This window comes from Labrus bergylta, chromosome 1 (genome assembly GCF_963930695.1).
Source record: "Labrus bergylta chromosome 1, fLabBer1.1, whole genome shotgun sequence".
NCBI classification, from domain to species: Eukaryota; Metazoa; Chordata; class Actinopteri; order Labriformes; family Labridae; genus Labrus; species Labrus bergylta.
Window position 1 is genome coordinate 23,476,725 of NC_089195.1, and position 15,259 is coordinate 23,491,983.

The 15,259-nt window shown below is 41.5% G+C and overlaps 1 protein-coding gene across 6 annotated transcripts in view; it reads left to right on the forward strand.

The window, feature by feature from the left end:
• znf827 (zinc finger protein 827) overlaps positions 1-15,027 on the forward strand; it is a 69,050-nt gene extending 54,023 nt beyond the window's left edge. For 5 of the 6 annotated variants that reach the window (XM_065956986.1, XM_065956996.1, XM_065957000.1 and 2 more), the window contains 6 exons: positions 157-294; positions 1,519-1,690; positions 2,464-2,630; positions 6,881-7,090; positions 7,974-8,151; positions 10,775-15,027. In XM_065956986.1, coding sequence (XP_065813058.1) covers positions 157-294; positions 1,519-1,690; positions 2,464-2,630; positions 6,881-7,090; positions 7,974-8,151; positions 10,775-11,813 — 1,904 coding nt within the window. In that variant the 3' untranslated portion in view covers positions 11,814-15,027. Of the gene's footprint in view, positions 1-156; positions 295-1,518; positions 1,691-2,463; positions 2,631-6,880; positions 7,091-7,973; positions 8,152-10,386; positions 10,438-10,774 lie in introns of all 6 variants that reach the window. The other variant, XM_065957001.1, reaches the window with a different exon arrangement.
• The last annotated feature ends 232 nt before the right edge of the window (positions 15,028-15,259 follow it).

The window sequence follows — 15,259 nt, forward strand, 5'->3', positions numbered from 1 at the left end:
ACTGAACTTACTTTATCTAATTTATAGCAGCAGGCGTTCACAGCCTTTGCTTCAGCTGCAGATACATTTCAGGCTGATTGTGTCGGCAGTGAATGATTAGTATGGTTTTCTCTGTGTGTGTGTGTGTGTGTGTGTGTGTGTGTGTGTGTGTTCCAGACTCAGTAAAGGATGATGGGGAGCCGGGAAACGGGATCGCCCAGTGGAGACTAAACGAGCAGCTCTTCCCCTGCCCCGTCTGTGGAAAGGTGTTCGGCCGACAGCAGACTCTTTCTAGACATCTGTCTCTACACACGGGTAAATAAACAAGCAAACGAAACGACATCGTTAGTGTACAGTGTGAACACACATGTTAGCTGCCGTGTACTTGCATTAGTGCTGCCCGCAGTAAGTAAATAAGGTTTACTAGACTAGATTACCCTACCTTTAAAGAGATTACTACCATGATTAGTCTCACTGGGAAAACTGCCCGTCTAATTACCCAGCAAGAGGGATCTCTCTCTCTCACTCTCTCACACACACACACACACACACACACACACCAGTAGCTCTGATGCAGCCACGTTTGGTTCCCTCTTTCACTTTCTCTCACACAAACACAGATACACAGCTGACTCCCTCAGGATGAAGCTGTGCTCTCCCTTGTGTCCTGATTACACTGTGTTTTCAGACTTGGCCCCTCTTTGTTCCCAATTGATCCATTCTCCGCCATCACTGTCTTCTGCAACCCTTCTGTCAGCTCTCATTAGGAATTCAAATTAAAAATAGACTGCTAACAATTTTTGTTAAAGAAAATCCACACTCGATTAGAAATTAATGCAACCTACTTTGGACTGCAGACCAAATCATTGAGTGCACAAATGGAGATTGTGTACAAAATGCCCCCACACAATTGGACATGCTCTCACATTTTGCATGCACACACTACGCTACACGACACACACACACACACACACACACACACACACACACACACACACACCATCTGAGAGTGTTGGCTGCGAACAGCTTGGCCACACCACAGAGAGCAGAAGCAGGGGCATATGTCAGTGTGATGGTCTTTTTGGTTTCCCCGGCGACATAAAGGTTGCCTGGCTTCATGTCCTTGGGGCAAATGGTGTGTGTACAAGTGTGTGTCTGTGTTTAAGGGGGAGCTAGAGGGAGAATAGGAGCTGTTGTGTAGATTTGTTTTGGGATAATAGGAAAGATTGGGTTTTGCATTAATTAAGATTTGATTTTATTGCAGACCAGCCTCATTTGCAACATCCTAAAGCATTCACAGGGTTATCCAGGTTCTTCCCTGAAAGCTTGAGTTTTCTCAGGCTTCAGAAGGTGATTTTTTTTTTCCCAGGATCAGAGTTACAGTCGGGGTCAGGCAAAGGCGAGGCAGGGTTAGGCATTGAGTAATTAGGTTTAAGCTCTCTTTAAAGGCTGAGAGGATGAGCGCAACTTAATGAAATATCACCTGAGGTAACGTATACAGTAACCCGAGGTCTTGTGTCTGTGTGTTGTCTTCTGCAGAAGAGAGGAAGTACAAGTGTCACCTGTGTCCTTATGCAGCCAAGTGCAGGGCTAACCTCAATCAGCACCTGACCATCCACTCTGTCAAGCTGGTCAACACAGATGCTGAGCAGATCGTCAGCGCTGTTACAGTCGACTCTGCTGAGCGAAAGAACTGCCCTTACTACTACAGGTACTGATAACACACCAAAACACAACCCCTGACTCTTTTTTTAGAAGGACCCACGCAATGTCGGAGGTTGAAATAATAGTGTTTTGACCGGTCTTTTTCTGATGCTCGATGCCCAATTATTTTTTGAAAAGTGTGCAGATAAAATTTTCCAGAAGTCTGTTTTTAAAGTTTCCTTTGTTTCTTCAAGTGATTTAACTCTCAATGATGCTTATTTGCTTTCTTGAATAAAGTAAGAAGAGAAAATCAATACCAAGTTTTCAAATGTTTTTACATTTGCTTGGGAGTTATGTGCTGAACTATTTAATATTTCGGGTCAACTCATTTCCAGTAGTTTCTGCATAAAGACAAGACTCCTTTGTGAGTCCTCCGACCTCTTGGCGTATGAATATTTGAATATCGGGCAGAGCCGCGCTAGCTGCTTTCCCCTTCTTACAGTCTTTATGCTAAGCTAGGCTAACTGCCTCGTGGCTCTAGCTTTGAACAGAAATGAAAGTGTTCAAAATCTTCTGTAGACAAGAAAAGAAAAGCATCTACTGTATTACTCAAAAATGTCATACTATTGCTTTAATCATTTGAATGTGGCAAATGATGTGAAAAGAGTGAAATAGCACCAAGTCTGCAGTGTGTCATTTTCAATCATCTTAATCAAATTAGAATATCCACACTGTGCCACTTACCAATTTATGCGGACATAATGTAACACTAAAGCTGCCTGCCCCTCCCCCTGTTATTCTCACCATCTTCCCTTCTCTTCCTCTCTGTTCTCTGTCCAGCTGCCATGTGTGCGATTTCCAGACGGAGCTGAACGCCCAGTTTGTCAGCCACATGTCGCTCCATGTGGACAAGGAGCAGTGGATGTTCTCTCTCTGCTGCAGCGTCTGTGACTATGTCTGCATGGAGGAGAACGACATGAAGAGCCACATAAGTACGGGGCATGCAGGTACGGAGTCTCTGAGGATGCATGGCTGCGTCCTTCCTTGTGACTACATTGAGATGATACAGTCTTATAAGTACTGTTGTAATGTAGTGTAACTAACATTATCTATTATTCCTAATGGGTTTTTTTTTTTCAATAAATTATATTTTTTACTTTAAAAAAATGATCTGAAAATGGCAGAAAGCTACAGAAGTCCTAAGCAGATATGCATCCAAACATTTTATTTACACGGTTTTCTGTGTAATAATTTCTGTATTTGTTTTTTTTGCAAGATCTTAACTTACCTATCTTTTATCTCCAGAGTGGTTAGAGCTCAAAACATACATAGAAACACGCTTTAACTGAAGTCAGTGAGGGCAATGCTAGAATGGCATGTCAGATCCGGCCAATCACAGTGTAGAACCTATTGTTGTTTCTCTAGATGACCAGAAAACTCATCTTTTTGATTACAAACTTTGTAATCAAGAAACAATGAGATCAAATAATTCTGTATAATGGGGAAACCAGCTTTTTTATCACAAAATAAGGAAATGGCCAATAGGGTACCCCGTACACAGCCTATATGTTCTCAGGTGTGCACGGTTGCAGGAACATACAATGAAAATAAATCAGAAATCTGTGGCACACAGTAAATAACTTTACTGTTTTTGGCTGGGTGAACCTGAGGAAGCTACAAGCGAGACGTGTTGTTTGCTCACAATAATATACAGTAAAGTTATTTTCGGTATGCCACAGATTTTTTATTTATTTTTCAAAGGAATAAATAAGCTAAGATCTTGAGAATACAAGCATGGGAAAATATAGTAAATGAAATGTATGGATGCATGTCCTCTCAGGGCCTCTGTGGAAAAATGCCCATCTCGTTGGCTCAAATCTTCTAATTGCCCATTTGTCCTAATAAACTGCCCAACCCAAGCATTAATGTTTTATCTTCATATCTTCATGCTTTATCTTCATAAAACAAAAGAAAATCAGTGAATCTCTAGTAGCTTACACATGAAATAACCGGGCACTTTGATAAAAAATCTAAATGTAAAAGTATCCTATTACAACTGTTGATTGACAATGAATGAATCAGCAGTAGGAACATGTTTCGGTTTCTGCTCTTCATCCAGAGTCCTCAAATATTTCCTGACTAGTAGAAAAGATCATGATTAAACCTCTAGAAAAAAATGATTTATGGAGTTATTTTCAAAAAAATTACTCTCACATGTTAAGAGTGGGTGGTAGCTTACACATTGTGGCTCTTGTTCACGTCCCAGAATAGAAAAAACAGTGCAGTGCTTGGACAGTGACACATTTTCAATTGTTTTGGCTCTCTACTCCAACACATGGGGTTTAAATTTAAACAATGGCTAAGGTTGAAGACACGACTTTCAGCTTAACAGAATGATAGTCTCTTTAAAAATAGTCCAACAATATGATTATGATTCTTTCATCTTAGTCTGTGTCTTTAAGGCTTTAATTTACATGTTATATTCATTATCTGCAGATCATTATCACATGTCATTGTTCAGTTTGCACTAGATTAATTCATCACAATCATTGTATTTGGGGTACAGTAAGAGCTTTTTGCAATAAACACATCGAAAAGGCTGAATTTATTGCAATAAATAGGAAAAGTGATTAAATGTAAACCAGCAACACTTTCTCATGTACATTTTGCTTTTTGGATGAAGGGCCTGAGTTTAACAGCCATGCTTTCACACCAATTTGATGCGGTCAGATGAAGCTCAAGCTATGAGCTAACCTGCGATAAACCAGCGCCAATTTAGTGGTCAAAATAAAAAAAATGCTCTTTATTTTAGATTCAGGAGAAATATGTAGCAACTACAGGTAAAGTGTCAAACATGAAGAACAGCAGATAGTCATAATACTTAGTTATGGCTTATATGCACTTTTTTTATAATGTATTTATCCCTTTTTGTTATTTTTATTTTACATACTTTATTAATCCCTGAGCGAGTTTACACACTGTTATGAGGGACATGCTTCTCACACACATAGGCCTGAAATACCAACATGTACAAACAGGACCTGTGGAAATGCATTAGTGGAGAGATTTCAGAGGTGCTATGCAGGGAGCACACCAGAGCTATTGCCGGTGCGGTACCTTGCTCAAGGGCAACCTCGGCAGTGCTCGGGATTTGCTTTGGCAACTCTCCAGCTATCAGACCAACTTCCATATTGTGGTCCGCATCAGGACTTGAAGCGGCGACCCTCCGGCTCCCAACTCAAGTCCCTAAAGACACTCATTACATCATCCAACCAACAGTGTAACAACAAAGAATATTTCGTGTCATGATATAAGACTATTTATTAATTGGTGTAATCAACTAAGGATTTTATTCATAGTTTTGTTGTCCACAAATACAGAACCAACACAACAAACATTCATCTCTGTCTTTAAAAGAGTATTATCTCAAAAATTCTGCTGTGAAAGCTACCAGTGAAAACAGTTTCTAGTTTAAACATCATCATTATTTTGACCGTTATTTTGACTTCCTAAACTTGTAGTTGTGTTTAAGTTTAGAGGCCACAGAGAAAGACAAGCAGCAGAATCAGGTTTCACAACCTAGCCTCCTCCAGTCGACCTTCTTTAGACTTTTAAAGCTGCTGGAGTGAACCCCCGGTGGTCGATATGAGTGTTTTGGTCTAAAACAGCTTTGTCCAGTTTATTGCTGACGTTTTTGCTCGTCCACTGTTCCTCAAGATGTGTGTATTTGGGTGCGTGCTTGTTGTGTGTTATGTGTGAGTGGGTGGGATTGTCCGGCCTAGACAGCTGAGGGGTCTTTCAGAGGCCACAGTGGCCTTGTTTATCTGAGAAGGTTGGCCCTTATCGTGCCTGAGGGGAAAAAATCAATAGGCCTTGGGTCCTTTGGAGGCGAGCTTGGTTTACGATGCCGCTGTGGCCATCTTTAAAGTCTCTCAACCCGACTCGGCATTTATCTCAGTCTCACACAAGATGGACACCACCGCCAAGCACACGAAATTACAGGAGAGCCGCTTACAGTCACCGCAGTCACTCTACCTTCTATAAGTGGAGCTTTTAATTATCTGCCAAGGTCTAGCCCTGTTTGTTAAAGTGTTTTTTTTTTTTTTTTACCTCGGAGGGAAAGGTAGATGCCCTTTGAGTTAATTCTGGCAAACTGTAAAAGGTTAGTTATCCGGGGGAACCATGTCGACACACCCGGTGGTGAGATGACCGAGCTCAGCAGGTGTCAGAGTTCAAGCTGACCCCTCCTGAAGACTGGACTCCTCATGAGGGAAATGTTTGTTTGTGTGCCCCTCTGTATAGGGGGACAAGGTTGTGATACCTTTCCCTGATATTTTGGCTGATTACTATTCTTTCTACATCGTTAGTGTTGCTGAAAAATCACAGAAGAAGAGCTGCTAGGTGTAAGAGGAAAATATAGTAATTTATACTTAAGGTGTGTACAAGGTCAAGGCCCACTGGCTCAGAATGTCTCCTTTCTTTCCTTCTTCTTTTTTTTTTTAACCTATACTGTATGTGGCATTAGTCTTTTGTATATTGTAATAAAAGGCAAGTGTATGTTAAATACAACAGCGGAGGAGCTGCATAAAGGCTGCCTCTATGCTGTATTCAAAAGGCTGCTACAGTGCTGCTGTGAATGACCCTGGAATATTTAGATGTGATTGAAGGTAATTAATCACATCTTCTGTCTCTTCATATATTCATGTGTTTGCTGCGCATGCCTACCTTCCTGTATGTTTAAACCTCTGTGTGTTTGCCTGTGTGGGCCTGTCTTAAAAAGAAAAAGATAGGTCAACCATTTCAGGATCCGTGCAGCCCTTTTCTCCCTCCTTTCACTCCCTCCTGAGTGAATGCCCTTTGTTGAGCTGTGCCCTGAGATGCTCCCGCCATCTTAGCTCCTTCGGCCATGACCCACGCTCCTCAGCCCTCCCTCCTGCTCGCCCCCTCCCCTTCTTAATTCCCTCTCTCTTCGCAGTGAATTGCCGACTTAGAGAAGGGGATCAATAAAAGCACACTGCATCTTGATTTGACTGGCAGCAGGGCCTCAGCCAGAGCTGCTTCAGTCTGAGTGTGTGTGTGTGTGTGTGTGTGTGTAGTGTGTATGTGTGTCTTGTACATAAGGCAGGGGTCCTTAAAAAACGGTTTATTTGAAATGCAGGTTTGCTGTTAGTGGTTTTCTTTAGATCGAGCTTGTACAATTTCCACAGCGTTTCTATAATTCATAAAATAAAGATGTATTACTGTCCTCTTCCTTCAGGTCTGAACTCAAGAAGTCCCCTCAGTGAGACCAAGAGCACCTCCTCGTCCCTCTCTGCCCTCAGTGACTCTCTCAACAGCTCGGAGGGCGGAGACCTCACCCACGGTAATGAAGAACTTAGAGGCCTGCTTGCCCCGCCCTCCTCTGCAGGCAGCCAGTCCAGCTCTGGAAGCCACTCGGGATCAGGAACTGAGGACAAGTCTGACAAAGGCAAGGAACTCTGTGAAATGTTACAACCAAAAACTTTGTTGTTCAAAGTCTCTAAAAACATGGCATCTAAAGGGACAATATACAATATACATTTCTCTGTAGTACATTTCTCCCAGTTAGCTGAGCAGTTTTCATTCAAAAGTCACAGAAAAACTCACTGTCATCAAACTCTGATACAAATCCTGAATTGGTACATGCAAGTTTGTAATATTACCTTTAACCAGCCGACCCGGGCCTTCCTCAAAGAATTTAGAGCCTCAAACAAAAACAAACTGTTCTAGCTTCAAAGTTTTCATGGCCGTCAAGTCTGTGTAAAGTACAGTAACCCCTGTTCTTTACGTATCAGTCCTAATTACATTACACTGCTTGTTAGCTTGCCTTTTTATTCTTGTGTATTATCTTAACAGAGCAAAAGCATTTAACACATAATGATTAGCTTATTTACTATTCTTAATCAGGCCTACACATCCTGTGAATAAAGGCTAATGTCTTTTATGACTCTCGAGGAGCTTTCTTAAGTCTGAGAAATATCCTGTAAGGAGTGATGATGAGGTTTCACTACTGGACAATTAGGAGACGTTGTTTTTAGATCCTCAAATCGTTTGTATCGACATCATTTTTAACTTTTATTTTTATTTTTATTTTTTGAAATCCATCCCTTGTGAGTCCTAGAACTTCATGGAAATCCAAATGAGTTCCTGGAGCTGGGATCGTGCTTAAACGTTTTAAATGTGTGTATGCATTGTTTCGCTTATCTCAGATAACTCTTGAGATTTCAGTCATGCTGAGCCTGATGAGTACAATCACACTCTGTGACAAAATGATCAAGTATGAACTCATCAAAACAGACTCGTTGTGAACTCACCCTTTCTACGTTTCGCAGGCTTCGAGTGTGTCTTCTGCAACTTTGTGTGCAAGACGCGTAGCATGTACGAGCGGCACCTCCAGATCCACCTCATCACGCGAATGTTCGAGTGCGACGTCTGTCACAAGTTCCTTAAGACGCCTGAGCAGCTGCTGGAGCACAAGAAGTGCCACACCGTCCCTTCCGGAGGGCTCAAGTAAGGAAAGCAAGTACAGACAGAGGTTCCTAACTCCGCCCATCCTCCCCCTCCCTCATCCCTAAACCTATCAGTCCATGACAAAAACACAAAGTATACAGATATTTGTAGAATAACTCGAGGGGTGTGCAATAAACAACATATTTGAACTTTGATTTTATCGATTGGATTCAAAGACAGAAGTGTGCAGCTGGAAACTATTCGTGCATACTATTGTTCAGTGTGATGATAATAATGTCTAGCCATCTAATTAGGTTCAGACACAATGGCAAAATACAGTTCAGCGTATTTATCATAAAATGATGAATGTAAATGAACTTAGAGGACACAGAACCATGCATCATATCATGTATAAAAAGCTGATTGGCATAGTCATAGATCAGATTCTAACATTCAGAAAGATGGCTCTTGTAAACGCTCATGAACAAGACAGAAGCACAGACACTTGATCTGTTTGAAGATAATTCTAGTCGTGTGTCCCTAATCAGTTAACCTCACTTTAATGTCTATTATCTGCAGCCAGCAAATAAAACGACACAAGCTGCAGTTTTGCTCGACAGCCTCGCTTGGCAGGTCTAACTTATTAGACAGTGGTCTTCGGGTCTGCAGTGGCTGCTATGAACAGAAGGGAGATGGAAATGGGCTTCCCCTCAGGGTCTGTTGTTCCACTGCCCACAGCTAACAGCCATGCCAAAGAAAAATATCTGATGGAACCTGCATTCCAGAAAGCTCCTTTTATTCTCCCTCCCCCTCCCCACATGCAGACAGACCCACCGGGCTGGGTATTATATAAAATCTGTTGGCACACTCCTAGAAGATAATCATTTAGAAGGAAGTGTACACATGCAATAAATGACAGATACATAATAGATACCTAAATTAGAGCATGCCTTTCAGTGTTACTCACCATTCAAACTAAAACACAGCATGCATTCTGTGGAAAGAGATGAAAGCTTTGAATTTCAGTCTCCAAACATAACTCTCGCTGTAGTTTTCATCCCAAACATTTCAAACCCCACATTTAGAAACATTCAAATCATCACGAGGCAGCCATGTTTTTTTAATATTCACTGTTAATGTAGCTCTAGCCTCCTCCCATGCTTCCCTCTCCATCACCATACTCCAGTCCCACAGGAGCCTTTGTTGTACTGTGACTCGTTTATGTCTCATTTCAGGCCTGTCAGGCTCATATAAAGCACATCTGTTGATCTCAGCATCCTCACCACTATCTGATGATGTTAGTTTTTGAGTTTAGCTTGCTCATGATAATGTTATTTTGCATAAATTAAGCTTAAGAGTGGCAGGTGACAGTATTTGAGATGAAATAACCTATAAAATATATTTTTTCCCACATTTAAAGGAGAATTGTGAGAAATGTAAAATTAGCATTTTGATTCATCTGAAGTAACACACAAAGCCATTTCCTGTTTTTGAGTTGTTCTCATGACTCCAGCCTGTGCATGTGCAGAACCATCCAGTATCATTATTATCGATTATCGCCCTCATCTTGTCATAAAACAAAGATCTGTACTCTGCATCTTATTTCTGTGCCGCCATCAGTGGAGTTAGGATTGTTTAAATGTCTGCAATGAAAGCATTACACTGAACGTAAAGCTAGGAGCTCCAAACACAGTTACATGGACTTATATTAAATACAACATGTGTGGCTAAGAGCGAAAACACAACAAGACCCATTGTAGCTTCATGCAGCATCTTTGAATACTAACTTGAGGATTTGCTGCTAGGTGTTTTTATAGATTCTTCTGTCTGGTGTTACTGATTTTGAAGCCAGATTGAATTCTTAAAGCTAGCATGTAACAGACTGTAGACGTGAGCTCCTTTTGATATTCTTACAGTTAAATCTGTATTAACTTCTTCTGGTGTACTGTTTATGTCTGCACATGTGGGTCTTATTTCAATTCTTCAATGTTTTCATAGACCTTTAATTTGTGTAAACCACATTTCCTTTGAATTCCAAAGCAGGCTGAATTTAGTCCAACAGGACATGAATGAGTTAACGGACCTAAAGAACAAACACTGTTTAGATAAACTCCTCTATTGCCTGCATTTTCTGACTTCAGGGTCCCTGTAAAGATTTTTTTTTCCTCGACCAGTACACACACGTGTATACACTTGAGCAATGTGAAGTGTATTTCTATATATGTAGGAGTGTGTAGAAAGGCAGAGAGGGCCTTGACCATTTCGAGGTTTTTCTGAGGTGATTCTGTTCTGCAGGGTTTGTGAAGCGCTTTGGGGCCCAGAGCAGATGAAAGGTGCTATTTAAATGTAAGTGCCACTCCATTCCTTCATTTCCCTTCATGTCCTACTGCTCCAATCTTTTCTCCAGCCTGTCACCCACCTCCTCCTCCGCCTCCCCCACATATATACCTGATCACCTCAATTCTCCCACCATTAAAGTGCCACACATACCACCATGAGCACACACACCTGTACATCAACCAACCTTTTCTTTACCTGCTCTTCTCCTCTTCATCATTTTGTGTTATTCAATTTCAAGGTGTGTCATGTGGTTTTGAAGGTACACTTCCTCTTCAACTCTCTTTTGCTTCTTTGTGTGTTGTGCCCTCCTTCCCTGCATCCCTTTTTTTGTTGCATTACCCAGGTGCCCTTTCTGCATCTACTCCACCAATCGTCCAGCGGCCATGGAGTGCCACCTTAAGACGCACTGCAAGATGGAGTACCGCTGCCGCATCTGCCAGGGACTGTGGCCTGACCAGGCCTCATTGGAGGCCCACATGCGGGGGCACCGCCTGGGCAACCACTACAAGTGTGAGCAGTGTGGCTACTTGTCCAAGACGGCCAACAAGCTGATCGAGCATGTGCGCGTGCACACAGGCGAGCGGCCCTTCCACTGCGACCGCTGTTCTTATAGCTGCAAGCGCAAGGACAACCTCAACTTGCACAAGAAGCTGAAGCACGCGCCACGCCAGACTTTCAGCTGCCAAGAGTGCCCTTTCACCACCACACACCCCTTCGTCTTCAGCCGCCACCTCAAAAAACACCAGAGCGGAGTAACGGGGGGACTGGGTAGAGGAGAAGAAGAGGAGGAGGAGGAGGAGGAGGAGGAAGAAGAGGCGGCGGTGGAGGAGGAGCTGCCTCTGCAGGGAGTGTCACCAGGGGGGTCGACGATGCGAAAAAGCCAGGAGAACTTCCTTTTATTTGGGGGAGGGGGAAGCAGTGGAGGGAGTGGGAGTAACAGCCCCCTCACGAGTCTAACAGCGTCTCAGGCACTGCAGTCGGTCGCTCTGTCACTCACTCTCGGTAAGTCCTCTCAGCTGAATGCCAGCAGCCCTCTGCGCCGCCTGGGCAGCACCAACTGTAACAACTCTACCAGAAACCTGAGCGGCCTGAGCGGCCTGAGCGGCGGCAGCCCTCCTCTCTTCCTTTCCTCCTCCCGCCATGTGTTCGAGCAGTACAGGAACTGCGAGCGAGCACACCTGATCCCCCTCACCACCCTGTTCACCCACAACAGCCGCTTCACATTCCACTCGCACCTCCACTCCAGATGGCGGCCCGCCACATCTCCTCTTCTCTTCTGCTCCAATCCGGCTTCCCCCTCCAGGTCTCCCCCCTCACCCACCTCCCACAAACACTCCTTCCTGGCCTACCTGGGACTGATGGAGAGGGCCAAGACTGTTTGACCTCACCCTCCTCCTCCTCCTCTCCTCCTCTCCTCCTCATCCGCCTCACCTCGCTGTTTCTCTCAACTCCTCAGACAGTGGTGTGAATGACACTTGACCACTGCAGAGGGAGCCACATCTTTTCCAATCAGACCAGCAGAATAAGCTGGAGCAGACAAACATATTGAAGAAATGATAAAAAAAAAAAAAACATTTATAAGAGAAAAAGGCTGTACATGCTAAAAATGCATTTATATCAAAAGCTGCTTTTCTTATCAGTTCTATCAATTGAATTATTACTACTTCAACTACTACTCTCTATTCCCTTTTCTCTCTGTTTTTTAAATGTCTGAATGACCTGGACCCAGTTGCATTATCTGAGGAAACTAATGTATCTCAGTTTTATAGATATTTTTCTTTAGTCATTTGACAAGATATAACATTGAAAAAGATGAAACAAAACTTGCAAGTGCTATATTTTAGTGCATTTCTGTCTATTGCTATTATGCATTGAAATAGCATGCCCGTTTCTGTGTTTCAACTAGCTTTGACGTCATTAGAAAGCTAAAATTTGAGATATCCTAAAGTGTTAGCGGTGCAACGTGGACAGAACCAATGAAACGGAACGCTTTTCATTGAAAACGGCACGTTTCCAAAGCAACGCCTCAAACCACGCACTTACTTATTTATCAGTCTTGTACATAGTTTTGTAGCCCTTCCCCTTCCCATCTTTTTTTTATTTCTGTTGGTTTTTTTTTTTTGTATAATGGTGGAACCATATTATGCATTGCCGCTGCCTGATATCACCTCTGCCTCAGAATAATTGTCATTATTCGCTAATTTTTAATTATTATTTTTTTTCAGAAGATAAGCTGTATTCATGTATGTAAACGGAAACAAATAATCAGACCAATCATGACGAGAAACTCTTACCATTTGATTTGAAGATAAATGTTAAAATCATGTTGATGAATTTGCACTTACAGGTGAATAAGCAGAGAAATAAGGAAGAGGAGACTCAGTGTTTCTGAGACCAGGTTGATATCAGTGCAGCTTTGTGCAGAACTATATATCACGCACCTATACTTTGAAGAGATATATGAGATAACTGTTTTGTGGAGGTGACCAGCTCTAGGTTAGCAAGCGAGCTACCTGCAGCTTGTGTCATCACAGGCCGATTCAATGGTGCTTTTTGGAGCTTTTTGTAATTTTTGTGTACAAAAAAAAGAAAAAAAAACTGTTCCAAAATGACTTGAATGAATGTATTTTTGTTTATGTACATGAAAATGAAGCGATACAGAAGTGGGAACAGGGACGTCTTCTGTGCTGGAAAAGACGGGAAAGTTAGCGTGTTTGGTGGCCTTCTGTCTTTTTTCTTTGATTTGTTTGTTTCACCTTTTTTTACTTTTTTACTGAGCCTTTTACATCATAATAAAACATTTTCTACTAACATTCATAAAGAACCCATAGTGATTAAAAAAAAAAAAAAGCTCCTGTAGGTGCAATGATGAAGCCAAGCCATTCACTTGTACAGCATTGTGTTTGATGGTAGTGGCTTCAGTTAGGCCGGCAGACATGGTACTGCTTTCCCCCCCCCCTCCCTCTCTCTCTCCCTCCCTCTCTCCTCCTGTCAACCTTTTGAGTTTTAATTGCACTTAATGTAGTTACACTTCAAGCCAAAAGCACTTAAACCTTTAATTTTCCTGTATTTTTTTGAAAGTGCAAACTTAGATCCACCAAGTTACTGTAATGTGAAGTGGACAGCAGTTGCTGGAAATGACTCAATCAACACCCCTCATTTTCACATGTAGGCATTTCTTGCAGTGCAGAAAGGTCTGCCTCTGTGAAATCGGAGAAAGTAAATGAATACAAATTGCATGAATTAGACAGTAGAGGTCAAGCTCTCCCTGGGAACTAAAGGTCCCAGGCTAAATTGCGATGAGCCAATTTTGCACATTGCTGCACTTTTTGATTAAGAGAATATGTATTTATCCGTTTAAAAAAAAAAAACTCAAAAAGAAGTATATTTGCGCGATAGGGCAGCATACTGCAAGTGTTTTATTTGAAAAAAGCTTTACCCATGACTTGTTTTACTAAGTGGTCTTCAAGCCAAAATCCCTTATTTGTAAAGGGATTGTTTTTTTTATTTTCCTTGTTTTCATTTTGTCTATTTTTCTCATGCATTATCTTATAAAGAATCATTGTTGCTTTTTTTTATTTTTCTACTGAAATCATGTCAAAAAAAAAAAAAAGTTGATTGGAAAGAGAACATTGTCAATTGTCAAGACCAAAATGTCAGCGAGATGTGATGTTAGGATTGAATCCGTCACGTCGTGCTCTAGAGCGATTGTCCCCCTTTACACTGCTGTTTGTTTGTTCTTTTTTCACTCTGTTGATGTCTGGCATGCTGTCTCTGGAGTGAAACGAGCATCCCTCCATCACACACACACACACACGCACACACATACACACACACACACACACACTCTACTATCTACGTTATCTTTTATACTCTAGTGCCACTTGGTGGAAGGAAACCACCCGAGACTTCTGGGAATGAGTCAAACTTAATTGTCAGGGTCACACAAAAAAAGATAAAGAGATAAAAAAGATGAGTGTGTCCACTCTTGACACCTTTTTAATATGTCTGCCTTTTATTAATCATGAATGGCTGCACTTCTTTATGTCCCCTCTTAGTTTGAGTGTAATGTTTAAAAAGGTAACAGGGCTCTATCCTTTTGAAAACCAATATTCTTTAGCACTTATTCTGTTTATTCTTGCCCATTTGTATGCAGCACAGTGACCTTTTTTTTTTTTTTTTTAAAGCTTGACTACCTTCAGCACTTCAAAGTATGCATGACATGGCCCTCTCTCTCTTGGACACTTAATTGTGTTGGAAACTAACTCCCTTGGTTGCATTTAGTTAGCATCATACTGATCTGTCTACAATCAGTGAGCTTTATGTTTGGCTGTGTTTTATGATCAGAAAAAGGCTCATCTATCTTCTCTTTTGGCACTCGGTAAAGATTGGTATGTGCTGTACAAAGCTTTTTTTTATTACTCCATTGTTAAGGCTGTACAGGGTTGTGATGATAACTGGTAAATAGATCATTTGTACTTTTTTTTTTTTGGTTTTGTATTTGTTTTTCTTTTTTTTTTTTGGCATTATTTTATGTTCAAACTTGCCAGATCTAAATGTAACAGGATTTGAAAGTAAAGCTTACATCAGATATTACGTCACTTGTTCTGTCTTTTCTCTGTTTTCTCTTTTGGATGCAGAATATCACATTTCTGAAATGACCTCAGCCAGCAGTTTACAGTCACTTTGGTAAACATATCACTACAGTTTCATCTCCTCTAAAGAAAACATAGAACGTGTTTAATGTAAGTGCTACATGTGACATATTGTTGTTATATTGTATACTGTGAGATACTCAGGGTCTCAAATCCTGTAATACCCATAAACC